At 43.0% G+C, this 16,682-nt stretch overlaps 1 protein-coding gene across 2 annotated transcripts in view; it reads right to left on the reverse strand.

Moving 5' to 3' along the window:
- The window catches only part of ATP6V1H (ATPase H+ transporting V1 subunit H), a 43,703-nt gene that overhangs the window by 17,455 nt on the left and 9,566 nt on the right, over positions 1 to 16,682 (reverse strand). The window contains exons 7-10 of one of the 2 annotated variants that reach the window (XM_043880023.1): positions 16,177 to 16,230; positions 7,621 to 7,718; positions 3,938 to 4,130; positions 337 to 515 (exon numbers count right to left, since the gene is read on the reverse strand). In XM_043880023.1, the coding sequence (XP_043735958.1) occupies positions 337 to 515; positions 3,938 to 4,130; positions 7,621 to 7,718; positions 16,177 to 16,230 (524 nt within the window). The remainder of the gene's footprint in view (positions 1 to 336; positions 516 to 3,937; positions 4,131 to 7,620; positions 7,719 to 16,176; positions 16,231 to 16,682) is intronic. The other variant, XM_043880024.1, reaches the window with a different exon arrangement.

Here is a 16,682-nt window from a genome sequence, read left to right on the forward strand (position 1 = left end):
AATGACTGCTGCTTAAAAAATTATTCTAAACCGGCAGATTTTCCGAGGGTGGCGTCCACAACCTGAGGGAGAACAGTGGCTGGGATTTCAGACAACAGAGAGTGGTGGGTTCTGGTTCTCCCCCAAGAAGAGGAGAGAGCACACACAGCTCTGACCAACTGTCCCCATGGTGATGAGCCAGTGTTTCCACATCCCTCAGGTTTTCAGTAGAAGACACCACGTTTTAGCGCAATCTTCTGAGTTCGTAGTTAGTAACAAATTGAGACTTCCTTAAAATAGGAGGCCAGGCAACAGCCCGGGATAGCCAGCCCGTGAGAATCAAAGAGGACAGCACACCTGAGGTCCTGGACACTCTCACCGAGTTTCTCCAAGAGGAACTTTATATCCTCACTGATGTCTTCGTCGTCATACTTCTGCTGCTCCAAGTTCTCCAGCTGTTTCAGGACTTTGCACTGAATCATCGCCAGGGCATACTCTTGGTGAGTTTCTCGTTCAGTTGACTTCTCTAAGAAGTTCTGGGTTAGACGGAGACACGATGAGAAATGATGTAACCTGTTATGTGATGCTGTCTGCACCTGCCTTCCCACCCTCTCTCCTCCACCTGTTCTCAGGGCATCCATCACCTTAAGTGGATGTCTGCGCTGCAAACTCTGACTTCTCTCCTGAGCACCTGTCCCACCTCAGGAGCATCCTTCTGATTCCCTCTTTCTCTACTGGCTCACTGAACATTTTAAATTATTGCCCCAGACAAGCCTCAAAACCCTGCACACATTTACAACGGGGCCGTCCCCATCTTTGGTCATAGCCCTGCTCCTGGGAGCACCACTATGAACACGCCGTTCATCAGCCACACAAAGCCCATAGCATGCTAAGAAAGACTGCTTTCTCAGTATCCCCTAGTTCCCAATCGGTGACCTTTTCCTTCCCCACATCAACCTATCAGTGCACACAGGACAGCAATAAAGAACTTTCTTGCTTCAACAATTATCAGAAGCAATTTTCTCTTTTTAGGAGTACTTATGAAAGCAGCAAAAGAATCTAAGTATTTCTAAAGATAAAGTGTTCATTGATTTAACCAATGTTTCTAAGCAAAGACCATACCCATGCTCAGGTCTGGAATAAGGACAAACAAGCTCTCAAGAAAGCCACTTCGACAAAGTTGGCAAGGAAGGCCTGTCTAATCCCCTCCCCCACGCTCCCACACAAATCCTGCAATAACAATTCTAAATCAAGTGTACCAAAATTTTAATCTTTATTTCTGCAAGGATGTCACATTTCTAACAATTATACTAAATAAATGCAGAGAGGCTTTGGCTTAGTGTTTGAAAATCAGTCAGATCCATCCCTACCAGAACTCTAATGACGTTCTTCACAGAAACAGAAAAACAATCCTGAAATTTGGTTGGAAACACAAAAGCCTCCAAATGTCCACAGCAATCTTGAGAAAGAAGAAGAAAGCTGGAGAGGTCACACTTCCTGATTTCAAACTAAATTACAAGGCTACAGTGATCAAAACAGGATGGCATTGGCATAAAACAGATACACAGATCAATGAGACAGAATGGAGGGCCTCTCTGAAGGGTTATGATTGTGAACTCTGCAGAGAATATGCAAGTCTGTGCATGTCTGTGTCTGTGAGTGGCATACGTGTGTGGGCGTGAATTAAACATCATAGTTAACATAAGCTAATATAAATCCAAATTCAACTGGGTGGGGTTTCTTCCTGAGCCTTTACAAGCTTTCATGCAGTCATAAAATACAATTTATCTTATTATGTGACATATTAGGTAGGATCTGGACTAAGCAGAGCCAAAAAAGAGAAAGAAAGTCACAACAGATGAAGAGCCCTAAACAACAAATACAGCCTGAAGTGTCTTTCTCAGTCACAGCCTCAAAACATTCTAATTTATTTTAGAAACAAAAGACTGACACGTCAAGTTAACCGATGGAATAACATTTATGGAGACCTGGAGTTCAGCACCTGCTATGAATAAGTGAGACTGACATTTTCAAAAATAAAATTTCACCCAGCCAAATGAAAAAAAAAAAAACAAAAAAAACAGCTGCTAGATTTCTTCAGCTCACAGCAGCTCAGCAAGCTTCCTAAAGTCTTCAGCATAAAAATTTTCTTCCTCGGGATGTGGGGAAAAAAGTATAATTAGATGATCCTCAAACAACCTCATCAGTGAAATCTTTATTAAAGGTTACAGGAATTTGAGAATGATAAAGAAAAGAAGAACATGTCATTGTCATTTTTTTCACCTATTTGATGGTTTAAATCAAATGGCTTTACTATGTCCTTACTAATGGCTCGATTTTAACTCAGTTATGTACATCAAAGTTTTGGATGTCTAAGGATGTTCTTCTGATATTCAGTCTTCAGTCTAATCATACAATGACTATATTGTCCCAGTTTAGTAAGGAGAGTCTAAAAAACTAATATACCTGTCAATAGATTGGGTCTATTTTAAATACTCTGAAATTCAAATTGGACAACAGAAGCCCAGAAATTAACGTAAGTTCCATGCAGTGTGTGTGGGTAGAAAAATTGAATCTGCAAATAAAGTTTAAATAAGATTGTTAAATACTGCTAAATATTAGTAAAACATTTGTGCTGCCTCTTCTAAATCTAACAGAATAGCCCTTGACCTCTGCCTAGGTGCCACATTAACCTAGAATGCAATTCATACAGGTGGGGGTTAAAGAAGCAGATGGCTATTATTTTGTGCTTTTATGGACAGAAAAGGAGGAAAAGAAATATTTCCTGTATATTTACTATTGCCAGGCCCTTTGTCTGTTACTTCATTGAATCCTTACCCAATGTTGAAGTGAGTTAAGTTTCACTCAACACCTTCTACAGATGGAGGAATCAGCTCTGAGAGCTCACACCACCCTCCCATCCAGCCATGCCGGGACTCATTCCAGGTCTGCCCACTCCAGAGCCAACACTCTTGCTAACACACCACGTGGAAAGGAAAACTAGAAAAGAGCGACACTATCCTACTTCTAAGATGTCCATAAAAAGCTGATTGACAATCTGGAGAGCTCCCAAATCAGGGCCAAAGAAAATAAAGAATCTCACTCTGGCTGTACACTTCCTGTGACTTTTTGAACATTGTGACTTCTACAGAGTCCAGCATGGTCCCCTGCACCCTCAACTTCCTGGTCTGTTTAAGGGAAGATGCTGACTGAGCTCAAGGCCAAAATCCTAACATCCTAAGAGGACAACTTCGCTGCTCAAAGTAACTAGATCTCTAAAACTGTCTTAGAAATGACTGTTGGTCAGCAGACCCAGGATCAGAAATACAACTCCTTTCTAAAAGAAGGGCCTGGACAGAAAAAAAAAAAACCTTAAACAGCCTCCTGGAAAATAAGGCCACCTGAATATAGCACTGTCACACTCCCAACAAGTGTCTGCAATCCTCACATATCATCCATAGAGACAGCTTCCTCCCTCGTCCCCTCTCCTGCCATAAATACAATCTATGATATTTCAGTCTAAGCTCACCAAGAATCCACAGCTCCAAGACCACTGGGAGAACAAGCAACAGTTGCACCTGCTGAAAGGCCTCAGGCTGCACAAAAAATGCCTCACACACTCACACATCACACAGCCCCCCCCAGAACACACCACACACACACCACAGAACACCACATACACACCACACACCCCCAATGAATACACCACACGCACACCACACACACATGACACTCTACAGAACACCATACACATCCCACACACACACACCCCCCACAGAAAACACAAACACTGCACTGAACACACCACACACACATCATACACTACAGAACACCACACACACCCCACAGGACACACCCCACATACACACACCCCACAGGACACACGTCAGAACACCACATACACACACCCCCCCACAGGACATACCCCCCACAGGACACACTCCCCACAAATGCTTACACGGAACGCTGCGAGAATGATCCTCGTCACCTTCTCTTTGACCGACTCCTGCAGGATGTCAGACAGGACAGGGATGATGTTGTAGCGCCTCAGGTGTTCACACATCTGCGGGCTGAAAGCCAGGAGCCATACGGAAAAGATCATCTGATACTGGAGCTGAAAGCCACACTTGTTACTCAGGACGCCCATGATGCTGAAAGGAACACAGGTGGAGATGACATTTAGTAATAGGACAGTGCGACCGGAAGTAGAAATAATTGACTGCTCTTTCTGCCCCAGTGGGCCAGTCTCTCAGAATCACGTCCTCTCCTTTCTTCCTGCAGGAGGGAGCGAGCCAGACCCCTGCTCTCAGAGGGCCAGTCCACATGGCCAGAGTCTCAGGACGCTGCCTGCTTGCTGCAGGGTGCGCAGTCACACAGCGAACAGCAGGAGGGCTTGACTGGCATTCAGGACATGACCCTTGCAACTCAGCACGCAATTTCCTTCTGAATCTTACCTTTCACTTATATGCTACTTTATATTACTATATACTTTAAAAATACTTCAAATGTCAGAGTACAAATGTTCACAAAGGGCAGGTGAATAGGGCAGGGGGGAGCAATTACTTCAGCGGAAGCCCACCCGCCTTAGCTCCAGCAGTTAAAACGTCAGCGCTGACCTCCAGACTTTCCAGTAATGTAAGAGTGTATTCTTGGTCTTATCCAGGCACATAAACTTTCAGAACAGTGTGTGCCAGTCATGTAACCGAAAAGGAAACTACACAGAGAAAACAGGTCCTGGGCTCTTAAACCACAGTCCCCTTCCATTCTCCTCAAACAGGCTATGCTCACAATTTTTTCTCCTCCCAGGATCCCTGCTTGTGATTTGAGGAGCACCAAAAAGGAAAAAAAGAAAACTTTCAATCCTAAACAAAAGAAATGGCAGAGTAAAAAAGAAAGAAAAAAAAAAAAGAAATGGCAGAGTAGAAATTACATGTTTTCTTTCTTTAAAAAATGAAAAATTCAATGACTTTTCTAAACTGTCCCAATCTCAGCAAGTTAATATATACTACCTTTAGTAATACCTATTCTCAACTTAAAAGTCTCTGTATTAATTTGATTACAACTGTGGGCTTCCCTGGTAGCTCAGAGGTTAAAGCGTCTGCCTGCAATGCGGGAGACCTGGGTTCGATCCCTGGGTCGGGAAGATCCCCTGGAGAAGGAAATGGCAACCCACTCCAGTATTCTTGCCTGGAGAATGCCATGGAGCCTGGTAGGCTACAGTCCATGGGGTTGCAAACAGTCGGACATGACTGAGCGACTTCACTTTCAACCTTGTTGGTGGGTACTACCATATCAAAGAGTGTAGGTTGGACATGACATATTCTAGACTGTATTCATGCCCTTTATTGTTGCTAAACTGAATAGTTAATACTGCTTCAGTTCAGTTGCGCAGTTGTGTCCGACTCTTTGAGACCCCAAGGACTGCAGCATGCCAGCCTTCCCTGTCCATCACCAACTCCCAGAGATTACTCAAACTCATGCCCATTGAGTCAGTGATGCCATCCAACCATCTCATCTTCTGTCATCCCGTTCTCCTCCTGCCTTCAATCCTTCCCAGCATCAGGGTCTTTTCAAATGAGGTAGTTCTTCCCATCAGGAGGCCAAAGTACTGGAGTTTCAGCTTCAACATCAGTCCTTCCAATGAACACCCAGAACTGATTTCCTTTAGGATGGACTGGTTGGATCTCCCTGCAGTCCAAGGGCCTCTCAAGAATCTTCTCTAACACCACAGTTCAAAAGCATCAATTCTTTGGCGCTCAGCTTTCTTTATAGTCCAACTCTCACATTCATACATGACTATTGGACAAACCATAGCTTTGACTAGACAGACCTTTGTTGGCAAAGTAATATCTCTGCTTTTTAATATGCTGTCTAGGTTGGTCATAGTTTTTCTTCCAAGGAGCAAGCATATTTTAATTTCGTGGCTGCAGTCAACATCTGCAGTGATTTTGGAGCCCCCAAAAATTATGTCTGTCACTGTTTCCACTATTTCCCCATCAATTTGCCATGAAGTGATGGGACCAGATGCCATAATCTTAGTTTTCTGAATGTTAAGCTTTAAGCCAACTTTTTCACTCTTCTCTTTCACTTTCATCAAGAGGCTCTTTAGTTCTTCTTCACTTTCTGCCATAAGGGTGGTGTCATCTGCATACCTGAGGTTATTGATATTTCTCCCAACAATCTTGATTCCAGCTTGTGCTTCCTCCAGCCCAGTGTTTCTCATGATGTACTCTGCATATAAGTTAAATAAGCAGGGTGACAATATACAGCCTTGACGTACACCTTTCCCAATTTGGGGCCAGTCTGTTGTGCCATGTCCAGTTCTAACTGTTGCTCCCTGACCTACAAACAGATTTCTCAGGAAGCAGGTAAAGTGGTCTGGTATTCCCATCTCTTGAAGAATTTTCCACAGTTTGTTGTGATCTACACAGTCAAAGGCTTTGATGTTACCGTCCTCCTAAACACGAGTGGCAATAACTAGAAGAGCAGCATCTGGTTAGCCTCTCTGTATGCCATTACGGTCCACCAGACCAAACTAGGTGTTTGAGCTTATCTTTTGAGCAATTATAACTATTTTTAGAAACAGCTATTTCATGACTTTTATTCTCTCTTACAGGCCTTTCAAAGAACAAAAAGAAAATTCACTTTTTGTTTAATAGGATAAAATTCAATATATTTTACAATCACAATACAGGTCTACTGGACCCATTTACAAGCCTAAGATATACTGTGAGTTTGTTAACTATAATTTGAAGAATCACATTATTTCACCATCCTAGATCTTATTTCATCATTATTCACTCATTATTCTCAAGTATGATAAAAAAAAACAACAGTAAAGACTAAAGTTATAAAAAATTGGACGATGGAATCACCTAGAAGATGATATAATAGTAAAATGAATAACTATCTTTTCTTATTGCATTGCCCAAAATATCACATCACTTATAAAAAGATAAATAGACCAGAAACACCGTCTGTGTAGTCACCTTCAGGTTTCTGTGCAGAGGAGAGCTAACACATAAGACAGCTGTCCTAAGAAGTAGGTTGCCGGCACAGCAGGCCCCTGGCTGGCCTCTGGGAACATGACTGGCGATCAGCCCCCTACACAGAAATAGAACTTTGCCTAGAAGATGTTGTTGTTATTTAGTTGCTAAGTTGTGTGTCTTTTATGACCCCATGGACTGCAGTTCACTAAGCTCCTCTGTCTGTGGGACTTTTCAGGCAAGAATACTGAAGAGGGTTGCCATTTCCTCCTCCAGGGGATCTTCCCAACCCAGGGATCGAACCTGTGTCTCCTGCATTGGCAGGAGGACTATTTACCGCTGAGCCACCAGGACTAAACTGTGTACACAAACAAGATGCTATGTCTATGCTGAAGGCCTGCTTTCCCTCTGGAGTCTGGAATATTGCTTCGTGCAAGGTGGAGAGTACCATCCTGACATACATAAATACTAACAGTGAAAACTGGGGGCCCTGAGTCTCCAGCATGTTTCCTGGGGAAAAACATCACACAAGACATTTGAAAAAAAATCCTTTTAAAAAACACCTTCATTTCAGTGATTAAACATATTAATTTCTTTGACAATGTCAAGGAGAGATGCTCTTAAACGTTATCCCACATGACAAGTGAGGGCTCACCAGTTCACCCCATCTGCCTCCACCCAGGCGAAGCGGTACTCATTGACTCGGAGCATCAGCTGCAGACACCCAGCCACACACTGCACATACTGGGAACTCTGCATGGGAGAAAGCACCTCAGGTCACCAGGTTGCAAAGATGCCAGAGTCTGGAGTTTGTTTGCTAGGGTTTCTGATGGTAATATAATGCCCAAAGGTCTCTATTATTTTCTCAAAAGTCAGTTCTCCTTTTCACTTTCCTCTCTGACTCTCAGAAATGAAGCTGACTTCTTCTGTGAAATTAAGCCTACATGGTTCAAGCCTATATCCAGTCAGGGAAATCAAGGAACACAGTAATTATGTCTTTGATATGGTTTGATAAATGGCTTATTATCCTGCAGTGTTTCACTTACCCCTGAAGAGAGGCACAATACAGACAATACTGCTCTTCATAATTATATAAATATCAAAATCAACAATAGAATGAAAAAGACAGAAGTGTATTCTCTGAGATGGGCCCATATCTGAATGATATGAAGCTGGCTGCTGAACCTTTTTAATGCTCAATTTCTCCATCCTTAGTAAGGATGATACCGCTAAGCACTCTGAAAGAGTACTCTTAGGATTAAGTAAAGTAGTTCATACAGCACAGAGTTAAAACATTTCATAGAAACTCAATAAAAAAGAACTTAAAAAAAAACTATACAGCATATACAAACCTAATTAAACACGTGAAAAAGAGTATGACTTTTTAAAACTATCAGTTCAGCGGCACTTTCTTAGAGAAACTGAGGTTAAATCTGAAGCTTGAAATAAATATGAGTAAATAATCCCCAAGAAGTTGCAGGAACCTCCATATTAGAAAAGCTGGTGGTGACATCTGGCCTGGGCTTCTCCCTAAATACTACCATGAGGCTTACATCTGTAAGAAATGAAGGAACAAGGGGAAATTTCAGACTCTGGCCTCAAAGAGCATGCTGACAAAAAGAAAAAAGGAAGGACAGTGGACGTCACATAAATACTCAAAACCTAACACACATGATGCTACTGAAGCTCGATGTTTCAATTTAAACTAAGCTTGTTAAAAACTAACACTTTAAAGAAATTCCAGGCACTCAAACACAGAAACACAATGATATAACTGTATTTGGTAGAATAATCAAAAGTCATCATGGAAAGGTTATCTTAGGTTTTACCTAGAAAGTAGTGAACACAGTTACCGAAAGCACAATATATCCAGTAGTACTAACATAATTTGCCTAAAAACTCAAAAATGTTAGCAAAAACTAATGACCCAAAAAAAGGTGAATTTTCAGTTCTAAAACAATCTTCCATAATGGGAGAAAATATATATGTATTTTTCCAATTAGGTCAGCAGGTAAGTAGGACTTTGTGAAAGGAGAATTCCCTCTTTCTTGTTTAGAGACAGAGTCTGGGCAGGCTTTCTCCAATAATGAACAAAAAGGCAGCCTAGGGCACACTCTTCTCTTCCACTTATCAACAATCTCAACACAAAAATTTCTCAGTTCGCTGTCTTTTTCCGAGTCCATTTACCATTCTATACTGCAATACATGACACCTTTTAAAAATGGCTTCTTTGTTGCTAGTTACAGCTTCAGCATTCACATATAAACAAGCAGATAAAAGATGTTGCTTGTAAAACCACACTCTCTCCTGTGATGCAACTCTAGGCAGTCCAACACCAGCACAGAAATTATTTTCAGTGAAGGCAATGCTGACAGACAACTGAATGACTGCCTTCAACTGAACAAAGGAAACTATATCACTTCCTTAGCTTTCTCTCACATCATCCTATTAGTCTCATGTATAAAATTATTCAATGATTTATTTTTAAAGAGAGTAATCAGCCTTCTATCAATCCAGTGAGTCACCGCCTCTGCTCCCACACAGACACAATCCAGGCCCTGCTGGAGACGGTGCACCACCATGCGGCGCTCAGGCAGCTCTGCCCGTTCTCTCTGCCCTCTCGGAGCCACACCCATGCTGTCACCACTACCGTCACCTCTACCCTCCTGCCCTGCTTTCCTCCCTCGTTTCAGCAGCCAGAGAAGAAAGAGACCATCAGCCAGAGAGCCGCTCAGCTGCCAACACCACACCCCCACATGGAACTAAACCTACAGCCATTTCCACCTCCCTCTCCTCCAGCAGAGGTGGGCCGTGCTTCCTGTCCAGGCCCCAGCCCCACACGGCCTGCAGCCCACTCCTCCCTCACAGCGCAATCTGTAGCTCCAGGGTCTGTTGGTTTCCTCTATTCACCACCTAAACATACTCTTATCTTTCTCATCTTCATGTTATCCCTAAATGTGGTACCAACCTCTGCATCTCTCTTCCTCCTAATACGTGAAGGTTTCTGTAAAGATTCATCCAGGTTCTTACCTCTCTTCCATCTTACCACCCCACTAACACGGCAATGCTAGGGTCAGCAGTGACCTTCCAGTGCCAGGTCCAACAGTTACTTTCCCCGCTGAGGACCAGACCTCCACCTCCAGTTACCTCCCAGAACTCCGCCCCTCCTCTCTCCAGATGAACTGACCCACAGGCTCAAACATCGACTCCTCCACCAGGAAAGAAAGGCAGTAACAGAGTATCAAAACTAAGAACAAAGGCTCTGGGACCAGCCTGCCACACTCGGCCACCTCCAAGCCTCGGGTCCCTGAGTGAGCTTCCCGCCAATAAAGTGGGGGAATAAGACGGCACATCCCGCGGGGTGTGGGATTTAGCTAACAGGTGACAGGCTAGGTGGAGATCTAGCTACAATGTGCACAAGCCTCCCTGGTGGAGAAAAAGTAACTTGACTTCTCAACACATTTAAGAGAAGATCATCAAATACACTCTCCAATATGGCTGACAATGGGACTTCTCCTACATTATGGTAGATTAGGCACCTAAGGAAAACAGCAACTGGCAGAATTCAAGAGGGGCCCCCAGATCCATATTGTGGAGAATTAAAAATAATTCAAGCAGCGATAAATGATAAAGCAGGAAGGCAACAAAAGATACACATAGGAACTGCAGAGACATTATGCCAAAGTTACACTAGAGCTGCAACAGTGTTTATAGACCACTTTTCAACACCCATCTCCATAATGCAGGGATTCAAGTACAAACTAAAAGAGAAAGTGTAAAAATAATATTCCTCTAAATTTTGCAATCATGGGCACTTAAAAAAAAAAAGAAAAAGACTGCAGTGCAGAGAAGAACAGCTGTCTAGAGATATTGGAAACACACGTGTCTGGGGGTGTCAGTGAAGCACAGAGCTGAACCCATCACGCACACAACCAACCAAAACAAAGCCCAGAAGCCAGCTCTAAGTGAAATCCTCCAGGATTGGGGATTAACCCACCCCAATGCACTCAATGTTTCATGACTATGAAACAAATCTTTTCTCATAGAGCTAGAAAGTCAGTGTGCACACCTCACACACACACAAGTGTGCACGTGTAGTTTTTGCTTCTATCATGACACCCACTTTAGAGAATAATGCAGGACAATGTCAGTGTCAGGAGGAAACGGGAACTGTCTCCCTTTGCTGACGGATGTGCAAATGGGTTTAGAAAAGTGACTGGACTGCTAGATCTAAATTCATGTGTGCCCTGTGCCCTGGCAACTCCATTCCAGAAATCAAGCGCTCCAGGCATGGGTGGTTACATCTACCGGAAGCTACGTAAAATGACGTAACCCTGTATATGTGTAATTACATTTGACTTTCTCCTGTTCCTCTGTCTCATGTCAATTTAATTCTTTGACCAGCCAGAAGAACCCAGAAAGAGGACAGGGTAATTTTTTCCTCCCCAAAAAGTTATGACATGAAAAAAAAAGTGACCAAAGAAAGGAAAGGAGGCAAAGAGGGAGAGAGGTTTTAGCAATCAGAAGTTTTCCTAAATTATCTCTGGCATATCACTGAAACTCTTCAAAATTTTTGCCTCATCAACACAAGAAAGCAGTACCAGCCCACCAAATTAAAAAACAACAAAGCTCTGCTACTCAAATCTGAACTGACATCAGTTTCCATTAAACACAAAACATAATGTACTGGGAGGGGGGATCGGGATGGGGAATACATGTAACTCCATGGCTGATTCATGTCAATGTATGACAAAACCCACTGCAATGCTGTGAAGTAATTAGCCTCCAACTAATAAATATAATTGGAAAAAAAAAAACAACCATAATGTACATCATCATCATTATTACCTCATATTCAGGAACTAAAACACACACAGTGCAAGAATTCTCTTGATGTTGGCTTATTAAAACAGACTCTCCAGTCAAGTTCATAAAACACCTATATTAAATTAATATCTAAATTAAAATAATTTCATCTTAGATTTCAGTCTTACCAAAAAAGTAATTTCACTATTAATTTCCAAATTTATAAATCTCCTTCAAGTACTGCTTTCAATCTAATTTGCTTAGTCATGTAATTTAATTACATGACTACAGGGATCCTTTATTGTAGGGAAAAATTATTGTGGACTTCAGAAATTATGATTTACTTTATAAATGATTGCTTTGTATGCAATTCCAAGAACATATTTGAAGCACAATATTAGGTTACCTTATTATGATAATATATAGCCATGGTAACAAATGTTATGTAAAGGAAAGTCTGGTACTGAAATAGTTTACCATTTAATTTTCCTTTGCATTGCTAGAATATACACAGTCCTTCCAAACATCTGATCAGAAAAGCAAAACTGATAGCTTCTTATCTGTTCTCCTTTTTGTAACATTCATTCTTTGCATATACTTTAATGATCCTCAATGTTTAAAACATACTAATTTTATGACAAGAAAATAAAAGGCAATTGAACAATGAACATGATCCAGGAAGTGCTTTTGGTAAATAGCAATGCTCTGGAAACCTGCACAAAGACACATAATTGGTCATGAACTTCTTAGGGTCCTCGCAGACTTGACAAGCCACCAGCGAGAGGGGACTGGAGTTAATAACAAGCCTGCCCTATCCAGGTGTTTGACACAGCTCACTCACATCTGCTATTGGGCAGCACTTCTGATAAACTCATCAACAGACAGTAAAGAAGCAAATCCTGAAAGTTCTCCACCTCCTCTGAAAAGTCTTAAAAAAAAACACAGCTGGGCTTCCTTGGTGGCCCAATGGTTAGGAATCCGCCTGCCAATGCAGGGGACCCGGGTTCAATCCCTGGTCTGGGAAGATCCCACAACCTGTGGAGCAACTAAACCTGTACAGCACCAACTACTGAAGCCTGTACCCTAAAGCCCGTGCTCTGCAACAAGAGGCACCACAATGAGAAGTCTGCACACACAACAAGAGAGCAGCGAAGCCCCAGCACAGCCAAAAATGAAATAAATAGAAAAAACACAGCCTTAAATTTAAAATAGAATCAAAGCTGTAAAACTAACTTCATGTTAACAAGGATATCGGAACTGCCAGAGAATACAGTTTAAGGAATTTGGCCAAGAGTCAAAAATGCTAAGGTTTTTTTTTTCTCCTTCCATTCTAAAATGCTGTTACTGAAAACATTACACTTTTAGGTTAGAGAATCCTGTCACAGATAACCATGTATCACATGACTCATTCACATGAAGTGGCTGCAAGAGCAAGCCCAGAGACAGAAAGCAGGTGAGTGCTTGCCAGAGGCAGGCAGGGGGTTAGGATGGGGGCAACTGTTGACAAGAACATGGTTTCTTCCTGGGGTGTTGAAAATGCTACAAAACTAGACTGTGGCAATGGTTGTACAACCCTGTAAATATATGAAAATCTGCTGAATTGCAAGTCAAAGGACTGTATAGTATGAGAAACATACTTTGATAAAGTTGCAAACAAAGCAACCAAAAAGCCTGCATAAAATGGAAAGCTGATCTGCTCACTCACACTTGCCACATTTCTGGGCTCAAGAGCCCTGTGTGCGAGGGGCTCCCAGAGTAGACAATGAGAACATGAAGAACAACACTTCCATCATCATGGCAAGTTCCACTGGACAGACCTGCTCCAGAATATTAAATAGCAAGACAGAATAAGTGACAAGAGAACCTGGCAACTTGACTGTGTTACTTATTGCCGATGAAACTACGTCCACCCAGCAATAACCAGGGCTGAGCTGGGTCTACAGCAGAGACGGCCAGAGAGAAGGACATGGCCAGACATGGGAGCAGGCAGTCCCCTTGCTCCCCTGCACAGAGGTATGGAAGAAGCTGGACAAAGGGAAAAGGATGCCCAGACTCTTCTAACTCCTCCAAAGGCCGGGAGATATCACAGGGTTCCTCTTTCTGTCGGGGCATCAACACAGCAATCAATGCCAAGGCTATATGACTTCCTCGAAAAAATCGAAAACTAATAATCCACATTCAGGAGTCAGCAAAGAGCTGAACAACAGTAGAAGATCAGTCAGCCTGAGTACGAGAAATCTGAAGTCATTCATGATCTTCACATTGAGGTAAAAACAACACAACGCATTTTAAGAAAAGTTCATCTATGGAACATCATTTAAATAACAATGCCTACACGGGTCCACTTAGGTTGTCACTACACGGTGACACTTAGGATGTCACTTCTGCGCCATTTTAGAAGCCGGGACTGTGGCATCACGCTTCTCACACTGCAGTGGAGCTGAGCCGTTTGTCTTATACTGCCATCAAGTGGCAGCAGTAGGGAATGCAGTTTACCAAACCCCATTTGTACACTGCCTGAAACCCTAAACGGATTTTAAGACGCAACATGGCTATTTTTTAAAAGTCTGAGTAGGCGAGGCAACTTGGAGAATGTCTAAAGCTCCAGGTTCAGTCCACAGGTCTTAGAACCCCTCTTGGGAAGGACTCTATCTCCCTGGCGGTTTTGCAACCATGACCAGATGACCGTGGGCGAGCAGATGACCTTAGGCGAGCCCGTGTGCCTTTTCAGCAGCCTCACTGCTCATCCCTGAAATGCGGCTTATGGTAAGACCCACGTCAAAGACGAGCTGTGAATACTCAAGGAGATGTAAATGCCAGGTGACTGAAACAGTGCCAGGCATATAGTAGGAGCTCCATAAATACCAGTTACCAATTCCGATCCCCCTACTAAAATGAAACTGTCAAAGGAAGTGCTAACACCCCTCTCTCATCTGCCTTCCAGGTGGAGAGCCTTCTGAAGAAGTAGGACCCTTCAGGAGGAGACAAGGAGTGTGTTCAGGTGCGCAAGGCACTAAAGGGAAGAGACTGGACACCAGAGGCCATCTTCTCTCCACCCAGAATCACCCTCGATGCTACAAACTCTGCTGGGACGTATGTGTCAAGTCCACCAGACAACCCACTTTGACTGACCACCCAGGTCATCAGGATCATGTGTTCCACATGACAGACAGAAGAGAGCAAGAAAGGGATGTCACGTGACCAGAGCTCACTCACTGTGGAAGCCTAAATAACCTCCAGACCCTTTAACAACCACTTCAGTTTATAGATACGTGTGAGTCAAAACACCTTTTAAAAATTTGACAAATAAATCTAACCAGATAATTTTTCAAACAATTTTTCAAAATTTCAAACTGATAGGAAAAAACTCAAGTCATATAAGACAAAGATTCCCAACTTAAACATCTGCTTGTGGTTGAACATCCAGACTTGGAGCCTACCCCTACCTTCCCTACCCCGCCCCCAAACTGCTCACCTGGTTCTACACCTTGTTCTGATTCCACCTCAGAAGGCTCGTGCCAATTTCTGGCCTAACACACCCAAGTGTGCTAGGGTCAAGAGGTCAAGTCCCCCCATCCACGCCCCAAGAGAAGCACCCCTCTTGGCTCTGAAATGGATTGTTGCCCTCCCTAGTCTGCGAGCACACACATGGGGTGTTTGCGACAGGTTATGAACACGGATCCCACGTGGCTCCCCCTGAACTTGGCTGAGGTCTATCACAGGCAGGTGGGAATGTAGACACAACTCTTACTCTTTTCCCACCTCTCTCTCAACTGGCACTAACCATGCCAGCTCCTACTTGTCCACATTTATTGCCAATTCTTGAACTCTTCTGAATACAGTGAAATCAAACCATTCCCAACCAGGGGAGATTACTCTAACCAGGAAAGGAATTTGGTGAGATATGATTAGTTTTAACATTTAACCTTTGGGCTCTACAGAAGTGTGGGGCATGTCTGGCCTGAAAAGGGGGGGATCTGCCCCCGCCACAGGCCTCCAGAAAACTCTGAGCAACAAGGGCAAGTAGTGGGTCTTCGGGCCAGTAGGGAACTGAACTGTTTCCAGCTGCCTGGCAGAAGGCTCATGGATCTGTCAGACATCAGGGCTGATGGTGAAGCAAGACAGCAGCTCTGGTGAACTCACTCGAGTCACTCTGACTCTTAGGCCTGAGATACAGCCGCCTGAAGAGGAACGCAACAGGAAGAGGGCATCCCACGTCCAGCGAGAGCAGAAAGTGACCCCACAGCCTAGGAAGCCTCACGCACAGTGTTCAGGACGCCACTAACCCAAATGGAGTTGCACCAAATCCGTGGATTTACATCCAGGGGATGCTAACTGTCTACAACTCAAAGTAACTTATGCTTGGGGCGGGAGGAGGCCAACGAACGAAGAGGGAGGTACTTACATCGCTTGAAGAGACTGTTCCTGTTTCAGCAGCGACACTGCTACCACGCAGTTTCTATTATGAAATAAATAACTCATTACTTAGTTTTGTTTTTAATCTTATCCTACTTTATTAGCTTCCTAGTTTTATCATTATTTTTCTAGCCCTATTTAATGGAGTATCATCAACAAATAAAAAGCATGGGGATGACATGAAATATTCTAAACATCATTACATTCTTCCAGACAATACCTTAATCAGTAAGTTATCTTAAATTATCTTAAAATAATAAACTGAATACTAAGTTCCAGCTAAATTGTTTAAGTGAAGCTGGTACAAAATTTCCAAGTCTCAGGATTTACTGCCTGAATTGTTTTTCCAATAAGACAATGTCTTAAGCGCAACTATCTACACTGTGTTCTGCTTCAAAGCTTTCAAAACGGGTGTCTGATGATGGAAAGATACTATATGGGACTCAAAGATGAGACTATTCACAGCAAGGCTAACACACTATAACGACAATCAGA

Source organism: Cervus elaphus, chromosome 21 (genome assembly GCF_910594005.1).
Source record: "Cervus elaphus chromosome 21, mCerEla1.1, whole genome shotgun sequence".
In the NCBI taxonomy this organism is placed as follows: domain Eukaryota; kingdom Metazoa; phylum Chordata; class Mammalia; order Artiodactyla; family Cervidae; genus Cervus; species Cervus elaphus.